The 21,594-nt window shown below is 32.9% G+C and overlaps 1 protein-coding gene and 1 non-coding gene across 4 annotated transcripts; both read left to right on the plus strand.

Annotated features, from left to right (window-relative positions):
* Positions 1–158: 158 nt before the first annotated feature.
* Positions 159–3,625, plus strand: LOC105328463 (uncharacterized). Its single transcript, XR_010711759.1, has 2 exons — positions 159–580; positions 3,079–3,625. It is a non-coding gene; the product is annotated as an uncharacterized protein (transcript).
* Positions 3,626–4,760: 1,135 nt separating this feature from the next.
* LOC105328464 (zinc finger transcription factor lin-29) lies at positions 4,761–20,349 on the plus strand. 3 transcript variants are annotated; one of them, XM_034461508.2, is made up of 6 exons: positions 4,773–4,908; positions 8,030–8,073; positions 12,289–12,467; positions 14,294–14,566; positions 16,011–16,195; positions 16,620–20,349. In XM_034461508.2, exons 3-6 carry the CDS (start codon positions 12,296–12,298, stop codon positions 17,367–17,369), a joined length of 1,380 nt encoding a protein of 459 aa, XP_034317399.2. In that variant the 5' UTR covers positions 4,773–4,908; positions 8,030–8,073; positions 12,289–12,295; the 3' UTR covers positions 17,370–20,349. The 3 variants fall into 3 exon arrangements, with proteins under 3 accessions (XP_011427643.3, XP_034317399.2, XP_011427642.3); XM_011429341.4 differs by lacking the exon at positions 8,030–8,073 and having other exon boundaries at positions 4,761–4,908; XM_011429340.4 differs by lacking the exons at positions 4,773–4,908; positions 8,030–8,073 and having other exon boundaries at positions 10,857–12,467.
* The last annotated feature ends 1,245 nt before the right edge of the window (positions 20,350–21,594 follow it).

The following is a 21,594-nucleotide window of genomic DNA, read 5'->3' on the forward strand; positions in this document are numbered from 1 at the left end:
ATAAGTTAAGTCTTTGTTCCTTCTTTTTTAACTTGATATAAGCAATTGGATTTAGTTGTTAAGTAGGTTAAATTTGATTCGCGCTATGTTTTTTATAGCCTTGCATTATAATGTTTTCAATAATAAAAAACAGATAATTACAAAATAACTTTGTTGTTCTGCTAACACCAATTCGCCTACTGTGAATCTGTGATGCATACTTATATTTTTACGAATATCGAATAGAACGACTGAACTAAAACAAACGGACATTCGATTTTCGCGTTGAGATGTCAGAATGTGATTTTGGTGCAATGGAAGCGACAAACACTATTGTGGAAGCTGTACAGAGCCAGAACGAATATGAATTACATCTTCTTCTTGAGAAGAGTGAAGTTGATTTAAATGAAAAGGACCAGATGGGTAGAACTGTATTATTCCATGCTGCGTGTAGAGGAAATTCGGAAATAACAAAGTTACTATTGGAAAACGGTGCAGATGCAACGGTATCTGACAAAAATGGCAACACGCCTTTACATTTGAGCGGTTACTGTGAGATTATAGATTTGCTTGTTTCTTATGGAGCTGATGTAAATGCAAGGTAAATAATTTGTTTTGAGCACTGACCATGCAATTATACAAGGACTATAAGGTCATGTACAATCACTGATATAGCTACAAAGCTTCATTTAGCAGGTTGGGACCAATCGTCAAGTCAAGTCGTACCCAACCCGACTCACACCCAAACCAACTCGTACCCAAATATTTGAGTACGACTTCACTAGTCAACTCGTACCCACGGGAAAAATATATTTATACTTAAAAAAATAATATACAATAGTTTTCATTCATATGTTATGTTTTTTATTTATGTTTTATTTAACTTTAAATTAACTTTGCCTGTTGCCTAATCCGTTTGATTACTCAAAAAAATATGTTTTAATTATAAAACAATATCTAATATAGTGATTTACTTACCATTTTCTTGCAGGAAACACACCTCTCTCGAACCATGTTGATCTTCCAAAAGTGATGAAAATGTGTGTTTCTTCTTAATTATGAGCAGCATTTTTATTTTGTGCTGACAAACTCATTGATTGATCGGTTGAACGGAATCACATAAAGCAATTAATTTTATTTGTAATTGATGATAGTTAACCTGCTCATAATCATTCTTTGATCCGTCCGCATTCAAGTACAGAACTATAGTATACTAGATTTTTATAACAAATTCTTTTAAATTTTTTATACAATTCGCATATTAATGTTATCGATAATATACAAAACATAACAACATACAAATAAAAGCCATTCATTTTATTTTCTTATAATAAATATTGATCTGCCCGTATTCAAATACACTGAGATCTATGACTGGGACTCGAGTGAACCATATAGTTTTGGGTACGACCTGACTATTTAGTACGAGTTGGTTTGGGTGCGAGTCGGGTTGGGTACGACTTGACTGTAATTCCAAATGTGATTTAATAACCCTTTTGGGATATAATATCCCAATTGGGATATAAATTTGACGTAAGTGCAAAAAAATTGATTTTGTAATGAATATAAATCCACAAAAATATGGCATGCCAATTTACAAAAATGTGCTAAACATAGTTTCATAGTAAACTAGATTTACTACTACTGCCTCGCGTTGGTTGATAATGGTTTTTGTTTGGGGCGTCAATTTCAACTGTTACCCTCCCAAACAGGCACTATTTATAAATTTTATTTAATGGTTTAGGGTTCTTAATCTAAAAATAACAGTTGATTAACATAGTTTATCATCTATGAAACTTTAGTTAACCCCATTGATTTATGTTGCACCTTTGTAAACCATAGTTAAAGCGATCATCTTTGTAACTGTAATGAACACTGAAAACTAACATTTGCAATTGTAAAAAATAGTTTATCTAATAAATATAGTTTGATTAGTTTCATGATTGTGAAACTAGTATGATTAACAACTCTTACCTGTAGTTAACAAATGTAAATCATAGAATACAGATGTGAATCTATATCAGCAAAATCTATTGTTGACGTTATTTGCAGACAGATAAAACTTGTTAATGCATATTTACCATATTTGTAGCAAAATGAATTTTTTCAAATTTTTGCAATTCAATTTTATATCCCATTAAGGCATTTGGACAATTGATCCCAACCTATTTAGTCGTGTCAGATGTACAGAATCCATGAAAACATTATTATTTAATATTGACATGTTTGCAATATAACAATATCATATCTACATATAGATGCTGTACAATATACTATGAATTAGATGTAGAAGTTAGGGCTATATGGGCTGTGGATATCAGACTGAGTAAGTCAGTGCTAGAGCTCCTGACTAGAATTGCAGGGGCCCCAAGTTCAGTTCCTGCTCCAGCCCTATATTTTTGTTGCATTTGTATGCTCGTTCATCCTTTTCGACTACACAGGTTTCTATTTCACTCACTTTTTGTTGATTTTTCATCAAATGCATGTCATACCTTTCAGTGAAGAACTGTTTGAATCATTATATAGAAAAAAGTTTCAAAAAAATATCCTCTTTTTATCCTGAGATGCTGACATGATCTATATACTAGTAAAAGGAAAAATCAAACTTCTCAAATCTAATTAAAAATTCTGAGAACACTTCTCTCAATTTTTCAAAATAATTATCATAGTAAATTCATTTCTTTCACAATGAAAAATTCCTGTAGACTTTTTGGGTTGAGTTTGAGTTATTTCATGTAAAGTTGTTGTCCTGGGTGCATTGGGATGTTAAGTTCAAAAAATTACACTTTATCACAATGCCTGCATTGTTATATCATAGGGAAACATTGGTGTGATATTTAGGAATTGATTCACTTGAAAAGGCATCAATTAATTTATAATATGAAATTAAGGAAAGATTATCAGGTATAAACCTTTATTTGGAAAAATGTAAAGCCCATTTTTCTATCAACTCCAATTCCCACAGCAGTACGTCTCAATCAAACTGCCTTTTGCAAAATAAATGTTCCATAATTTTTCAGTGGATATACATTCTCCACCATGACCTACAAGTATAGTTTCTCAACATTTTCAATGGTTTATAATTTTTCCTTGTTTCAGAAATAAAGCAGGATTGAGGCCTAGGCAGATGGCAGAGAAAAGAGGAGTTGCTACAGATGTTATTCATCACTTCTGTAGGTTAGAAAAATCATCCACAAAAGAGAGACAAGAGACTCTGTCTGTGATCGTCACATTCTTTAAGGAGATTCACCAGGAGCTGGGTGTGAGATACACCCTCCTCTTCATCCTTGGATTGCTCTTTGTTGTTTTATACATAACTTTTACCATTACAGGAATGTCTAGACATTTTGAGACCAGAGATCCTATCATCGTTGAGACAGAGAGCATTAAAATCTGATGTCAAAATAATCAGAATTATTGAATTTTCTGGATATTGGGGAATAACCTTAATTTGTATCTCAAGTTTTGAGCATACATAAATTTTAAGAAGACTGGTCATATCATGTGTACTTACATTCATGCATTTCAAAAAATCTTCTGCACATAGAGAGATGATCGTTGTTGACAGTTTTTGTTATTTGTGTACGTATAAACCAAATAAATTTTAATTTGTGTTTATATTATGAAATAAAATTTTCAATTTCTGTATGGTATTTTCTTGTAAGTATTAATAATGATATAATCTTATGAAATAACTCTATACCTTTTAAGATTAATTTTGATTGATTACTTATAAAGTTAATTAAGATTGAAAAATAAAGGAAAAGATACGTACTTGCAGAAGCTGGCGGTCCTTGTAAGCCTGCACTTTATGAGGCATTTGAAGTCAGAAGCCTGCTCTTTTTATCAGTCAGAAGCTGATAATTTTTTTTATCAAAGTATTGAAAGTACTTGGAAGAATGAAAAGCATATAAACTAAAAGTTTAGGAATAATATTCCTCAATTAAAGTTTTACAAGTGTTGAGTTCTTCATAATTTCTTTTTAGCTTACTATATAAACAAAGAAAAGGATGATTGGGGTGATTACTGCAATGCTTATGTAACCATAGATGTGAATTAAGTAGAGAGCTGACTTCAGTTACAGAGTTTGCTCTTAATTACGTACTTCATTCAGATGCTAGGACAGGTTCAATTTTAAATTTGGACAATTCAGCAGTTTAAAGTACTTTACCAGTAATAACCACAAGCAGTAATATACGTAGATATGGAACCTGGAATCTGTTCCAGAAACTTTAATTGGATGCCAACCTTAATATTAAGCTACACTGTATCAATCATCAAAGAATACAGACTTGCTAACTATACTTATGATTAATATATTTTTATAGAAAGTTCCATATATTTTGGTGAAGACAAAGTATGTCAGGCTGTCGTGTGAGAATGTAGAGGGTTAGGAGCATGCCTGAAGGCCTTTTTACAACCCCTTTAAAATTCTGACTTATGAAATTCATATAAAAAAGTTACAATTAAAAACTTTGCCCCCTCCCCCCCCCCCCAAAAAAAAAGTTCAGAGGATATGCACCAATTAACCTATTTAATGATTTATTCCTGTTATTTACAGTTTTATGCAAACGATCAATCTTAGCAGAAATAATATCTCGGCAAAATGAATCCATCAAGAGCGAATGGTCTCGGAGCGAACTTTCCTTAGCGTCGAAACAACCCGACGCCTAATTATTACCTAAATCATAAGCGACATTAAGAAAATTTATTAATATGGCATAGTCAAGCACTCATATGTATATTTTTAAGAAAAGTTAGACATCACATAATTATGTCACACTAAAAGATACAGAAGTTACCAGAACATTGAAAAGATATCGATTAAATATGTTTAGTGATGTAAGCGGCTTTACCATTATTATCAAGAAAAGAGAAGTCTGTCACATCGTTTAGATATAAGTGACATGTGATCTGCAGGTTATTCAGGTAACATATGATATCTTTATTATTGATAAATATCTATAGTGATTCGACTAAAACAGTTGTTATTTACACTCTGGGTTTTACGTATTCTTTTACTTTCTCTGTACATGCTGGAACCATGGACAGTCTGAAAGTCTCAAAGATAGAAAAAGATAGCGACGGAAATATCATCTTTTGAAGTATTTTTATCAAAGTTTAGAATCAAACAGAGCGTTTAAGACTTATATGAATTTATCCTTAATTGAAATATACTTTGTTATCATAGAATTTTATTGATTTCTAGAATTTATCTGCATGATTGTAATTAAAATGACTGTTCCGTGGAAAATAACTGTATCTGACATTATTCTGTGTAAAGAGATGAACAGGCATAGCTTTCATCCACCTCTCTTAACAAACGCTCATGTTTTGGTTCTGGAGTATGGGTAGTTGTCAGAAGAATGACTTTTTATGCTTTTAATTATGTTTGAAGAAAAATGTACATTTGGTACCTGAATTCGCAAACAGAAGTGTATGAATGCCATGCCTGTCCTGGATGCTGATCTTTAGCTCTATGGGAAAATTTGAGTTGACATTGAGTAGAGCTACAGTGCCTTACATATACAAAAAATATACAGTAGAGAGGTTGAGATTTCAAACGTGTATGGGTACGTGTACGTGAACTAGGAGAATCACCTAAATTCTTTGCGTATTACGTCATCAGTTTTTGGGACGACATGGTTTCTACATGTTCTCTAAACTTATAGAGTGTCGTCTACACGCAAGTACAAATGTGTAGCTTTTTACAACGAATAAAATCTTATTGATGAGTGAATGTATTCTTGTGATACATAATATAGATTTTTAAACTTCATTTGCTGGAAAATTGATAAGAAATTTACCATTTATTTGGAATTAACTAAATAAATTAATGTCACCAAACTGTGTCGATTTACATACACATTTATATCCTACAAGTTAAGAAATCTCAACTGATAAATTACAAAAACATGTATGTGTAGTTTTAAATCTCAACCTCTCTATTATATGCATGTTTTAAATCTCAACCTCTCTATTATATGGGACACCAACACTTGTGTTGGTCTAGGACACTAAAGTTCAATCCACTCACTCCAAGACTATATATATTTTGTTTTAGATTACTTATTCAATTTTGCTGAGATATTATTGTAGTCTATCCAAAGTTGTTCATTCCATTGTTATTTTGACGACTTTAACATACCTGTCAATTAAGTACAATTAAAATCAATGAAAGAGAAAAAATTCCAGATTTCTTCATTGACTCATCATCTGATTGTACCTAGAGAAATTAAAAGGAATGAAAACAAATATTTCTTACCAACAGAGATTTATGATTGGAAATGTTTACATCTTTAATTCATTTGGAATACACCTTGGACAAATTTTTAACATTATCATCCGAGGTACTTTCATGTTGTTTGCAGGGTAATAATAAAATACCTATACATAGACAATTATTATATTATTATTAAAAGGACATAGACTTTTCATTTTATTACTATTCTGTCATTTTCTTTGATCATAAACAATTTTAATTGCCATATCTACCTTTAGTTATGAAGTTGAGTTTTAATTAAAATGTAATGCATGGAATAAGCCATTGAAAAGTTTAGTAACTAGCTGTTATAAAACATTGACAAATATGTGAGCTGTACTTTGGCAACATCTGCATGTTGAGAAAATTTGACTTAAATTATGTTTTTAAATATTATATACAAGAATATTTACATATGAAATATCTTTGATGAAATAATGCTAGTTTCCAACAGATGTTTAAATATAGTCACAATTTATAATATAATTTTATAACAAGGAATAGACTATAATAGACTGCAATATAAAGTTTGTTAAATTTAATTTTGTTATAATCATTTCTATTTCAATGGAAATTAGTTCAAATATAAAAAAATTAACAATATTTCTTAAATTTTGCAATTTTATTTCAATTATCCATATAAATAGAATTTGATATTTGTTTTTTTTTATGAGTTTAATTTAAAATACCCGTAAAGACCATTTGTAAACTCATTGACCCTGCATGGATATTGATAACTTTGAGTTGTCTTTCTTTGACTTATGGTAATGAATGAGTACTCAATGTTTTTCAAATTTAAAAACATTTTTAATTTTGGATTTTTTCTCCTTTGTATGTTTTGATATTTTAGGTTGCTGGTATATCTAAATAAATGTTTAATTAATATCAGATAGCCTGAGATTGAAACAGAATTCTGTGTTGTATGTCCTACATCTTTAGTAAAGGAGTATAAAACACTGTAACATATATACCAGTATTTACAATCAATGTGTATTTGCAATGGAAATCTGCAACGTTCAATTTTCTATGGATACACTTTGCAAATTCATGTGCCATGAGCACAGATACAAACGTCTTCACATGTTTTGAGTATATTTATTTTTGTAAGATAAAATTAAACTTTCAATCTTAAATAACCAATTTGATATGTACTTTTGAAAAACAATCATTAATATATATCCTCTTCTTAATAAAAAGATTTTTCTCCACAAAATTTCTGGCACTATATTATTTGTTGCGGAAGCTAAGTAAATATCATGTTAATATGGCTGTTCCATGTTTGTTTCATATCCCTGACTAAGAACGTGAAAATGGCTTTATAAAGGCGATACACAATATTTCATACAAATAGACATCAGTATGAAAATATAAATATAAGCATTGAATGCTTATTTTTGAAAGTCGTGGGTCCTATGACACACCAAGCGGTGCAGACAAATTATCATTCTGCGCGTATTCAATTTGTGTGCACCGCTTGGTGTGTCATAGGACCGACGACATCCAAAAATAAGCATTCAATGCTTAAGTATAGCCTGTACAATAACTATGTGATAATTCAACAGGTTAGCCTGGATTTGATTTAGTCCATTTTTTCAATGCACCTATTTATCAACATATATATGTTTGACGTTTGGTGATGTTATCAATTTATAGTGAAAGCCAAATTCCGCCCAAACCACTAAATAGCTAGAATACACAGCCAAATGTAATTTGTTTACAGTAATAAATGTGATATCTTGTAAACTACACTCAATTATATGTTTAAAGTTTTGTTTTTTTTTTTCCTAGAATGGCTTGTTTAAAGATTTGAAACCATTCCCAGACCACTCTTGGTAAGAATTTCAATTCTGAAGCCTTTATACCCCCAGGTAATTTAATCATAACTACAGTTAAATTTCGTTATCTTGAACACTGCTATCTCGAATACAATGGATATGTCGAAGTGATTTGTATTTCCCAACCACCTTATTTTTTAAATATTTTACCCTTAATATCTCAATTACTCGGATATCTCAGAAGTTTTTAAACAGTCCCATATTGTTTGAGATAATGAAGTTTGACTGCATGGGAAGAGATATGTGAGAGTTTCCCAAAATTCCATAGATTGAGCATGAAACTTGAGTCACTTGGGCGAATCTATTGTGATTTGTGTTTGTCAGCGTCCGTTGGCCGTGAACATTTTGACATTTTCAACCTCTTGAGTACTACTGAGCCAGTCTTGAGCACATTTGATATATATTAATCTGTTAAGTTGGAAGAATTTCATGAAAAGTCTTTGATTTTGCCTTAAAATTGATGTAAGTTTTGAAAACTTCTGTACTTTTAGGCATCTGGTAACAAAAACTTACTAAGTACATGTATATACAGGTAGCAATTAATTATTGACAGCAGACTTCTATCCTAAGTTTAGATTTCATTATCCCAAGGTCAGGGGTTCTTGTACATGTTCAGGTATTAATTAGTCATTAAGTGAAAAACATTCTTTAAAAATATTAATCTTCTCCCCTGGGTATGGCTATCAAATAATACTCTGTTTTATAGTGATGGCAAGAAGGGAGACCTTTTCAAAAATTTCCTGACCTTAGGGCAAGGGTGTGGTAAGGCAGGGCTACTGATCATATAGTGAATGCATTCTTTAAAAATATTCCTCTCTGCTCCTTGAGATTTAGTTGATGGTTTATACTGATCATACGCAGCACTGTTAAGGTTTACTTTGTGGTCGTGCCGATCAGAAAGTACGGGAAATATTAACTATGACATCATACAAAACAACAAGTCGTCAAAAATGCTAATAAGTAATGTAATTTCCAATTGTTATGGGTACGAAAACATTCAACTACATTAAAAATTACCTATGCGTGCAACTTTGTAGTCAAATAAGTTGAACTACAATAAATATAAACAACTGACTGATCGCGGTGCGCTTGTCAATGTGACGTCATACTGTAAATATTGACACATATTTTGTGTAGAGAGAGGCGGGTCAATCATTTTTTAAACATGGAAAAATGCATTTTATAAATGAACAGAATATGGAATCCTTCTTTGAGTTATGGAATCCTTCTTTGAGTATTATGAGGTGATCAAATATGGATGGGGTGATTTTATCATGCCCGACCATAATTGTTCACCTAATATTCCTTATTACTTATATTTATATATTTTCAGCGATTGTATGATTACCGGTAAATAGTTAAATAGTCATTGAAGAAATGTATTGGACTAAACGTTACAAAATCAATATGAAGTATTATCATACATTAAACAAAGACAATGGAACATGTAAATATATAGTACATGTTATAACAAATAATTCGTAAAAGCACCCGATTTGTAGTTGCTAAATAGGTGTCTAAACCCCATACAAATGTTAATGGTCTTGAATCGTGAAATTGTTTAAACCCCACTCCCACCCCTACCCCACTCTTAAAGCTATATATTTTCTACTTGCTCATATCAGGATGTATTGAGTCGTGGGTTTAAAAGTAACCCTTGAGCCATAAACAATTTTCTGTACATCAGTTAAGATCTCAACCCATTTGTTCAAACCACAAATAGTTTTGTTGCATATGTCTAGTTTCATGCAGTAGTTAGTTTATTACCCCCAGAGTCATCTCCATCCTCATACCCCATCCTAATTTTATGTAATTGGTCAATTTATCTTTAAAATGATTGAGATCCTAACCCCTAAACCTTAACATTCTCCCAGATCATTTTACAGTACATTTAGAGTAGTCTGTTTGGCAAGTGCCCCAAGGGATTCTGAAATTCACGATCCTTTGGTCAGGGGTTCTGATGCCTTGATAGGGTCCTGATGTGGCTGAAGGGGTATCGATCAATAATTTAGTTGAAAAGTATTTGTACTTTTCAAAATGTCCCCCTACTGTTCTCTTTATGGAAGGAAAAATTGATTTGTGTATGGGCCAATATTGTACAAGGATGAGGCAGATCATTTACCATACTGCCCAGCCACCTACCCACCCACCCAATGGATCATGTATGGAAAATTCATTATGGATTTAAACAATTCTTGACTTTTGATTTTGTGTTAAGAAATCTTGATTGGAGGTAGAAAAACTTTTTACTAACATCAAAATTCCAATGGCACTTCTTTTCCATGATACCCCTACGATGTCTCAGGAGTATTTAGGAATTGTACAATATCCTATATACTGTTTAGTTATACTAACATAACCATTAAACATACCGGTATCCATTTGATAAATGCACATGAGAGTATGCATGTTCAAATGCAATGTTATTTTACAGAACCATCACAGGGTTAGATAATACTCAGGTGACTGTTAAGGCCCATGGGACTGGCAAGGGTTCTCTTTAAAGAAAACTTGGTTTGATTTAATTGAGAAGCATTTGATTGAAACTAATTTTAGATGACCATCAAAATGCAATAACAAATGATTCCTTAAAGGTCATAGGGAAATGAATTCAAACTTAAAAAATGTAAAACAAAACTGTCCAATCCAATTGAGATGAAAAAACCCCCTGTAGGGATATTTTATATATAATGCTCTCGATACCTGTGTGTCTCCATACAGGTGAGAACAGGTAAATTGAGTGACATGTGTAGAAATATTGGCCATGTAGCAGCCCAGAGTGAAAACATTTAATCTAAATAGCTGTCGCTTGGGACAATTTTAAATTGAAATGTACATTTTCATAAAAAAAGCATCACTCAAGCATATAGAATGTCTATTTTGAAGACGGGGAGTGAGAGAAGATAAAAGCATTTTAGTGGTGCTACGGAGTTCAGGGTTTTGTTTAGTCTCGGAGATTCATCGTTTTCGTTTCTCTTCTTAAAGCACATGACAATGAGCTGTCACGTTAAAATGTGGAAATTATTCAAACATTTGATTACATAATATGGAGGATTTTTTCGTATACTGTGGAGATGGTGTCTGAATATTTGTGTGTCTTAGTTAGCATGCTGATCTGCAGTGCTATGCTCTTAATCGAAGTTGAAACATGCATTCAGAAAACTGCACATGATCTAGGAAAAAATTGATTTGTTCAAGTTTGTGTGTTAGTCGACAGGCTGTCAAAAGAAATAATGGAAGAATGTGCTTCAAATTTTGTATTATGTAACGTTTTATCCTGCGATGATATCAGAAAATTCAACTCAAAATTTGAATGCTGTAGATTTTGATAAAAATAGACTTGTGCACAAGATGAATTTGATGGAATGTGTATGATTGGGAAGCAGATTCGAGTTGTTTCATTAACAGCAGATGGCAAGATTTTCATTTCTTCCTAATGGAGAGGATCTTGATGTTTGAAAAAAAAATTCTCAATATATTTCGCAATGCTTGTCATTGGAATTTATCAAAGAAAATGTCACCAGTTTTGATTAAAAAGAACTAGGAAACAATTGTGTCAGATTCTCTGATCGATGAAGTAAAAACAGGATTAATTGAAGCAGGTGATCAATTAAAATGCAAGTTTTATGGTGTTATATAATAGTGAATGGAAATTTATATCCATGATCAATACACAAGCTTATTGCATCAGGGTTGATAGACAGAGAGAAAAAAAACTAAGCACTATTAAAAAAAATAAAGGGACGTTGTGAATCCATTTCATTTTCTTTGCCAAGAATAGTCAATGATTGATGTGTCAGAGTTATGTAATACTTAAAAAAAAAAACTAGCTTGTTCTCCCGAGAAATTAATGTGTAAAAAACAGGAATTATCGAGAGAGGAAAAAAAGTGTGGATATCAGATGGAAATGATAGCCGATTGTATATGAGAGAGAAATCCCAGTTTTAGTCCGATCGTACTGATGCCCTTTGTGAGACTAGGCCCATGAACTAATATAGAAAACACATTTAAGAAAACTCCTTATTCACCTGGTATTCTTAAAAAAATACAAGTGAAAGGGACAAGAGGAGAGGAATCTAAAGAAAACAGTTACCGCCAAGTGAACTGAAGTCTATTTTTTCCCTTGGATTACGCCTTTGTCCTCCATATGATGGACCCATGGTTTGAGAATTTTAAACTGTTGCTAACGTACTGGTTAATGTCTACAAACAGGGACAACATGTCAGAGGCTGCTAGTGCTGTGTCTGCTCTCCTGTCGTATGGACAGACCCCACCCCCTCAGTCCCACCCACCGGGCCGACCTACCTACAGCATGGCCTCCATGACCGGTGGAATGTCTCTGCCTGTGGACACCCACCATCCCTCATCACAGTACATCAGGACCCCACAGGGTAAGTTACAAAGCTATTTGGGGAGGGGGGGGGGTTATTTATTTATTTATTTCAGATGTACACAAATACTGTAGATTCCTTATTAGATGTGAGGAATGAATATCCGCATAAAATCGCGAGAAGCACATCTCGCAGATTTCAAATTCTTGCTTCTGTTTTTAGGGCAGATGTCAACTAAATGAAACTGTACGTAATAAGAATTTAGCATTTGCAATTCTATATTCCGCGATTTGATGCAAAGTGGTAGAATCACTGAATTAAGTACTCACTTAATATAAGGAATCTACTGTAAGTCTATTTACAGTAAGTATTGTGGAGTAGGTATATGCTCACATCTTTCTATATCATAGAGAGTATTGATCTAGACTGTCACAGAATGGTGCATAGTAATTCCGTGTTACGTCTTTGTAGCTCATGGTCAAAGATTTTAATTAAATTACATATTGAACTTGTGCTTGGAAAATATTAAACTAATATGTTTGACTTTAAATGATGGTGCTAGTTTTGGGGAAAAGTGAGGTTTCCAGTTTTTCACTAAGGGATATTATGAGAATGATTAAATTTTTATTTTATTTTCAAGTATTTTCTTATCACAAATTGCTTTATGTTTGTGTGAGAAATAAGTTCCATCCACAGACAAACTACTAGGTATCACAATTATAATAAGGCCCTAGTTTGCAAAATATCTGACACACTATTAAATATGGTACGCTGAAATACATATTTCACTTTAAATATCATATGCCTACAAGGACTTGTAGAAATAAAAAAGGATTGAAAAGAGAAAAAAAATTTTAGTAATGGAAAACCTCTTTCCTCGAAAGATTTCTAAGTTACAGATTGATTTCTCCTTTTTTCTGTGAATTAACTTGATTTGAATTTTTTCATGCCTATCATCAATATTTCTTGATTCAGTCAATCAACTGACAAGAATTAGAAACCTGTGTACCAATATTGGCTGTGAAACCACCATGCATTGTTTCGGGGCATGTCTAAATAGACCCTTAATTGCTTGCTTGAATTCCATGAGTACCAATGCTGCATGTAAAGAATTCAATCTTTTATTAGGTACAAGTAATTCATAAAATTAAGATGGTTACCATAGAGATGCATGCCTAATGTGAAAACTCCAGTGAAGAATTGAATTTCAATAATGTTTCATGGAGGAAAAAACATGGATTTTTTGGTATTGGATTTCCGCAAACATTGTTTTAGGAATGCAAATGCAGATATTGAATTTTATCTTAAAGTTTAATTTTGTTTAAAAAAAAAATTCAATAAAATGAATTAAAATTGGGAAATGAAAAGTAACAATGCACACAGTCTAAGCCCTTTCCTTTATTTACTTAATGCCTACAGATTCTAGTAGTCTTATTTATTATTTTCAATTAAAAAAAAGAAATAATGAATCATTTTTCAGTAGCCTCCTTGTATTGTAATCGCTATCATAAGTTTATACATATTGTTGGATACCATGTTATCAACTGTATTGAATAGATACATAGGTTTAGGAGTTGAACACATTGTGATGTAAAGACATAAGCCAAAAAAAAAAAACCCATGTATATAGATATACAGACTGTAAACCATTTTCTTAATCAAGAAGTACCGGTAAATTATGAAGATTGTAGACAGAATATATTTTTTTTACATTATAATTACAAAGGTACCACTGCCACAATTAAGCATCAGAAATCAAAATAATTGACTTGAAAACTACCCAAAGACAAACAAGTCACTTCAAACATTTACCATCAATGTATCATTTAAGAGGAGAGAATTGTTAGTTTAAGCTTTTCTTTTTAAACTTGATGACATTATTTCAGACCTGAGCCTGTCTCACCCCACAGACAACTCAGACATGACCCCTGATGACTCCCAGCTGACCTCCAATGACCAGCACTTTGTGGAGGTCAACTCCACGGTTCATCCAGACCGCACCCACCTCTGTCCAAACTGTAGCAAGGGCTTCAAGAGCAAGCAGCAGCTCGCACAGCACAGTTTGGTGCACACTGGGATACGCAAGCACATCTGCTCATTCTGTGATAAGGGCTTCAAGCAACTTTGTCACCTACAGCAACACCTTAGAATTCACACAGGTAACTGAAAAATTGTTAACAAAACTTGTAGCAACATGAATGCTGTAGAATTTTTCTTGTATTAAACATAGCCTAAAAGGATTTTTTGCCTTGAATTAGGAAAAATGACTGTGCCAAATTGTAAATGTGTTTGTATGTTTTGTATATTTACATGCACCATTCATGTAAATGTTTAGATTCTACTGTACAGTAGAATGCCCATACAGTGATCGACACCAACCTCTTTTAAGCCAAGTCAATGTTATAATTGTTTGATTTTACTGAGAATCATGTACCGGTACATGTATTAGACTTTACAGCCAAGGATTCAAGTTTCCATAGCTTTAGACAAATCTTATTCTTAATTATCTTTGGGTTTGTTGAATGTGTAATGAAGAATAAAATTTTATTATGTTTTGTGTATTTCAGCTGTCATCTCTCATGCTGTTTTATGTGTGTTTTATACTTACTAACTTTGGCTGGTTTCATGCACCTGAGGCTAGTTGACAAATTGTTTATTTTGTCAAATAAATAGAACCCATAAAAATGAAGAATTTAAAAAAAAAATAGAACCCATTAAAATGAACAATTTACAAATATATATGTATATCCACTTCCAAACACTTTTGAATTTTCACTTGGAAGATATGATAAAACCCCTGGATGAGCAGATAAATCTCTATCTGATGTCTGAAAACTCAAGTACATGTATATATAATTTGAATGATGAGTTTGCAAAATGTCTAATGCTAATGATTTTACTATAGCTTAGTAATTGTTCTATTTATTGCATGTACGAGATGTCCAGGAGCTGAGATTATACCCCCAGAAACATTGATTTTTCTGCAGGGAATAGATTTTATTTTTTCACCATCATGTAATAAATATGTTTAGTTCATTCAATCATAATCTGGAATCATCAATAAATCTTTATCAAATGCAACATCTTTATTTTAATTATAATATTCATATAACTTTGGAGGGATAGGGAATCTGATGCTCTTTATGTTGTTAACTACCCATATCACTGAAATTCTAAAACAGTTTGGCATGTCTGATTAGTAATTACACAGCAATAAATGTATACAGGGAAATATTCATCCCCATTTTATTTTTCGCCCCCAATGTAAGCGGGCAAATTTAAAACATGGCGAATTCCAATATCTCAAATATATATCTCTTTAAACACAATTGAACCAGGGTGAATTCAAGTAGGGGCTAAACCGTTTGCAATTGTAATCGGGCAAAAATGACACAGTGAAAATAACCCTGTATACAGTATGTATAATGAAAAGATCAAAGCAATTAAGAGGCATGTAGTAATAACAATAACACTAAAAGAAATATTCAGGTTTAGATCAAGTATTGAGCAAACTATTTTCAATTTGGTCAAATGGTTACCAAAGGATTGTTGATATATCACTTATGATGCCTGTCCCTGTACTTATTATCTGACACATTGTAGGGGAGAAGCCTTACCGCTGTTGTTTTGATGGTTGTGACCGGGCATTTGCTCAGATGGCCAATCTCCACCACCACATGCGGAACCACGAGGACCACGTCAAGAAGGCAGCCAACAAACAGTACCAGTGTTCCATCTGTAGCCGCGCTTACACCAACGAGAGCAGCCTCAAGAACCACACCATCAAGGTTAGGGCTACAGTACTCTCTCCCCCCTCTCTCTCTCCCCCTCTTTCTCTCTCTCTTCCCCTCTTTCTCTCAAAAACCGTACCATCAAGGTTAGACTAACAGGAGTACTCGGGTAACTCAAATAAATTAAAACAATTCAATGAAATATAGCAGTATTGATACTAAATTGGAGTTCTTCAGTCTTTTTGAAAACCCTCTACTACATAAAGAAAAAATGAGTAGCTGTCTTGTGATACATACCATTGGAAGTTTTGTTTCTCTTTCTCTGTTCCCCAAATCTCTTCCTCTCTCTTCCCCACAAACAAACACCCATAATATGTGTGTATGAATGATATTTAATTTTTTTATAGATACTTGAAACTTTTGTTATGAATTGGCATTGTAACATTTGGTACATTTTAGCTGTCATTCGTCTCTCTTATAGATGCATGTCAATGTCCGACACATGGATGGTCAGTTCACTCTTCCATACAAGCCCAGAAAACCGCGACAGTCCAACACCAACAATTCCATGACCAACTCAGCGGACCGAACCAAGGACAAGGACTTCTCCGCTACCACCAGGGGGAGCTCCGTTCCGCTCTCCTTTGTCAGTGACCCACGGACATCTAATTTCAGTCGTTTTCTTGACCTTCACAAGGATAGTTTGTCAAGGCCACTAGAATCGGATCAAATGTCCTTGGCCATGTCTGCTGAACAATCGAACAATATCTCGTCCACCACACTTCTATCATCGCCTCATCACATGCAGAACCCATTGCTACCCCCGCACTCTCTACCCCCACTATCTCTGATGTCCTCCAACATCCCCCACTCCCTGATGTCGCCTTCGTTCATCTCTCATCTTCAACAGAACGTGCAGAATTCTGCGGGACAATTCAATCATCTACTGCCCTCCACCAGACCCACCCCCCAGGAACTGAGGTCCTCGCCCCTCACCTCCCCACCCCCACAAACGTCCAGCAGCTCCCGTCTCACTCCCTCCTCTCAAGAACAGAGATCCACCCCTCGGCAATCTCCGTTGTCTTCGGGCAATAGCGACTCCAGCACACCGCGAAAGGAAGCAGCAGAACCAACGACCAGTCACGGTGTTCTATTCAACTCCTCACTGCCCCACCCCCTCTCTCACACCTCCTTCCCCCTCACCCTACCCCCAAGACTTAATACTTATTAGTTGTAATCTTTCAGAAAGATGTTTTTATTGCTTTTTGTCATTATGTATCAGCCTTGTGGAATAAACCATATCTTTTATTTTAATTTTATTAAAGTGAAAGCTTAAGCATTTAAATTTACCAAAATGTATATATTTATTTTTTACTACCAAGTAGTATGGATTGTTGTTCAGAATTTTTTAAAAAAGTATTTTAACTGCTTGTAGCAATCATCATGTAACTTAAAGATTCCTATTTTATACATATGCATATAGTTTTTACAGCCATGTATAAATGTACTTGTGAATTTCTTATTTTTGATTACTTATGATTTATATCCCCTTGTGAAGGAGTCTTTGTATATGTAAAACATATAGTACTATTGTGGTGAAGTGCTTCAAGCCTTACAATTAATGTATACATTTGATTGTGTTTTTAAAAAAAATATATATACTACAAGTATAAATTGGCTTCTTGTGAAGCATACTGGTTGAACATTATAATTTGAACTGCAGCCGACATACCGGGGTTATCTTTGCCCTGTTCTTTGTTTTTGTTGCCCCAACTGCACACATCTTAGATAGGCAAATTAAAAATTCTATAATGTTAATAACATTAAGTATTTGAAAATTGTATTTATGTGAACCAAAAAAGGACAAGTTTGTTTTTGAATGCAAGTTGGCAAAATTATGAGAGAGGCAGATATAATTCTGTATGCTAGCTCATACAGTATTGGTCCTATATACAATGCACGTGTAATGAGTGATGTGAATGTTTTGGTAAGAGTGTAGTAGATGTCCGTTATTGTACATTCAACATGTGTGTTAAACACCTGTCTGACTGCTGAAAGTTGGACTGTTGTGAACATTGTCTTGGTTCTTATTCTCTGTGTTCTCATAATCTGTCTAGTCTAGCGAGGTTTGAACATGTGACGTGTGAACATGTTACCGCTGGTCAATTTGTTCACTGGTGAAAATTTAGTGTATTGAATACAACTGCTATGCAAATTTCATACCATGTTTTCTACCTATGTACTAATCTCTATACATAACTTAGTACAAAGACTAACAGTTGTTTAGAATGCCCTCTATTTTGGTTCAAAACCCAATACACAAGATGTTGTTATATGATTTTTCCAAGATGTCAGATTTTTTATTTATAAGTGTTACATGTGCAATTTGTTAAGGTACAATATCCGTTTTTTTTAAAGAGATATCTCAATACTAGCTGATATACCCCTATTACGTGAAAATGATTCTTTTCTACTTTGTCAACTAGAAAAGATGATTTCTAGCAATTTTCGTCCCACAACATTTAGTAAATTATCTGCCTTTCAATTTTAACTAGTACCTGTTAAACAAATCATTAAATTACTGAAAAGTAAATAAAGTACAGCAAAATTTTGACTACTTGAATGGGAGGATTATGTGGATTTGACCCCACAGATAAGTCATTCTGTTTAAAATACTGTAAACCAAGTATTATGTGTTTGTCAAAAATATCCATGACATGAAGGAACAATCTTTGCTTTTGTATACATGTATTTATCATAGATGGATACCAAATGCAATTCTTAAAGTTAAACAACTTTCTGTACTTGTTTTCTGATTTGTTCTCAACTTCATAAATAGAAAAATGACACATGTAATACTTGGTTCACAGTGAAAGCGGCGTATTAGTGAAGAGGGGGAATAATTTGAGCGAGTGGGAACAAAAATTGATGACAAGTGTTAGGTCCCAAAATATTGTTTATAGTTTGTTTTTTGGATGCCACTGGTTAAGGTTGGCAGTTTTTTTTAAATTTTATTGCAATATTGAGAAAGGGCAAATTGCCATTTTGAAAGGGGCAGTTTTGCAATTTGAGGTTTTGAATATATGAAAATTGAGTTATTTCCCTTATCAAATTTTTTACAACAGAAATAATTTGAAGATAATGGTACTGGGCACCTACCTGTTACATTATTTTTTAAATTTTTGGCCCAAAAAAAAATTGAGCTTACAATGTAGCATGTACAATGTACTACTTACATGGTTTTAAATTTTTCTGACCAAGCATCCAAATGTAATGTTTTGTTTCTATTTTACAGTACTTCTCAAATGTAGAATTTTTAATTCATACACAGTATTCATATTTTTACGCATGCATAATAAGAAATTGATCAAAACCTCTATATAATAAGCCTGTATATGTGTGTGATACCATGTACTATGTAAATTTCAGCATTTGTTGGTAAAAAAAAATATCTATGTTTTATTTTTATGATTGTTGACCTTTTTTTGTTTTGTGAAATCTCGGAATCTCTTTGGTTTTTTACCACCACAGGGACAGAGGCTGAATAGAATATAGCCTGAAATAAAATAGCATCAGTCATCTAATATTCAAAACCTTTCATTTTGAAATAACTATTTAGTTTCAAAGTGACTTTTTAAAAAACCAAAGTATATGTAAAAACATTCAATTTTTGAATGTCTAAAACTATAGAGGTTCATTGTGCTGTGTGTATGAATTTGTTACTTGTTTAAGTTGGGATTATTGTGTTGATGGTGAGTTAGATATCACTTTGTATGACATTGAAGTGAGATTGAGGGGGTGGGCAAAGTTGATGTTTTTATTTTTTAGGTCCGTAATGCTTGTGCTCCAAATTCAGCAACTGAATTTAATTCAGTATGTCCATAGATAGCATTCTAGGTTACTGTGTTTATTAAACTATCTATTTTCTAAATGATAATTTCATGCGTTATGTGTTATGATACCAGTCCAACAATTTATACAATATATTAAGATGAAGAACTTTATATCAGTGTCTCCTTTCCATCTGCCTTGGAATGTTGAAGGGAAAATTTGAAAAGGGGTGGGATGTAATTGTTAGAGGGTGTTTATTGTGAACTGATTTTTGTTTGTATCATGTGACCTGCTCTCCGCTCTGTCCTTGTGGTGTGATATGTTGAATGCTTCATTTCAAACTTTGTTGTACAAGTAGAATAAATGAAACACTTCTTGTTTTTGTATTTTTGTTTTGGATTTTCTAGAAAAAAAACCCCCTATTTTGGTAGGTTTGGATAATTTACAACATCTTAGAGATGTATTAATGTATTGCTGCCCAATTCACATATACTTGGAGAATTTAACAGTCAACTATAAGTATGCTTGACTTAACACAGATATTCATTTTCATGCATTCATTGGTGTACAAGGTTATAATTTTTTCAAGTATTGTGTTTCAGATACAAAATTAACATTACCTGCAATGCTCATAGGCTTAATCGAGATAGCAATCGAGTAAAATGCTATAACGACATTTTCTGGTACATGTATTACAAAAAAATGCAAAAAGTGGAAGAACAAACAATATGACTGTGGCTTTTGGCACTTCAGTATGAACGTTTTGGCAGATAATCATATTAGCTACCTGGAAAAGTTTTATTTTATTGCAAGATAATTTCAACACTGACTAGCAGAATAGTGAATAACTTATAAACTACAAGTTCTCTATCAATGTCCATACTTAGCAACAGTTTATAAGAAAAACTTTACAGTAAGACAGGTTATAGCAAAGTCTTATAGGGACCAGTAGATTAATTTCTTTGTATCTATTAGTTATATCCATTAAATGAATTAATTTCACAAATTTGCACTGATATAATCACTACGGTACATGTTTTCCTCCCCATAACTATTAGGTGTGCTCAGACCACTGAGGAGCTACACACAGTAGGCGTCAGACACAGATAGATGTATTCCCCTAAATTATCATACAAAGTCAATCTTTTACAAATTCAATTTGACATCAATTTAATAGAAATTTTGTATGTTTGAATTTGAAAAATGTAAATAAAAAAAAAATCTGTAAATTTTTTTCACAATTTGACTGAAAATTTATTTAAATGAATGACATTTACATGAACAAATTTGGCCAAAATAAAATACATGATTTTCATGTTTACAAACATTCTGGTAAAATTTACAAATCATTTTAAAAATCTCGCACTTTCTATGAAATACATGTAAATGTATAGATATGTCTTCTAAAAATAATCGTATTTATATCACAGATTTCATCACAGACTATCTTGTATGTCGTTGATGTTTAACGATTATTAAATACATGTACAAACACACAAGCAAATTATTACAAGTGCATGACTGGGCAAAATTAAACAGACCGAATTTCTATTCAGAAGCAGTAAATGAAACTTGTAAGGATTTCTGTACTGAATTGATCGAATTCTCCCTCAAGCTTTGAATAA

Source organism: Magallana gigas, chromosome 3 (genome assembly GCF_963853765.1).
Source record: "Magallana gigas chromosome 3, xbMagGiga1.1, whole genome shotgun sequence".
NCBI lineage: Eukaryota > Metazoa > Mollusca > Bivalvia > Ostreida > Ostreidae > Magallana > Magallana gigas.

What these genes read in the sequence shown, in the direction of transcription:
- LOC105328464 (XM_011429340.4), top strand. Translation starts at nt 12,224, where the DNA reads ATGATGGACCCATGGTTTGAGAATTTTAAACTGTTGCTAACGTACTGG. An exon ending in ACACCTTAGAATTCACACAG is followed by an intron (nt 14,567 to 16,010) that starts GTAACTGAAAAA and finishes GACACATTGTAG; the next exon opens with GGGAGAAGCCTTACCGCTGT. An exon ending in TCAAGAACCACACCATCAAG is followed by an intron (nt 16,196 to 16,619) that starts GTTAGGGCTACA and finishes TCTCTCTTATAG; the next exon opens with ATGCATGTCAATGTCCGACA.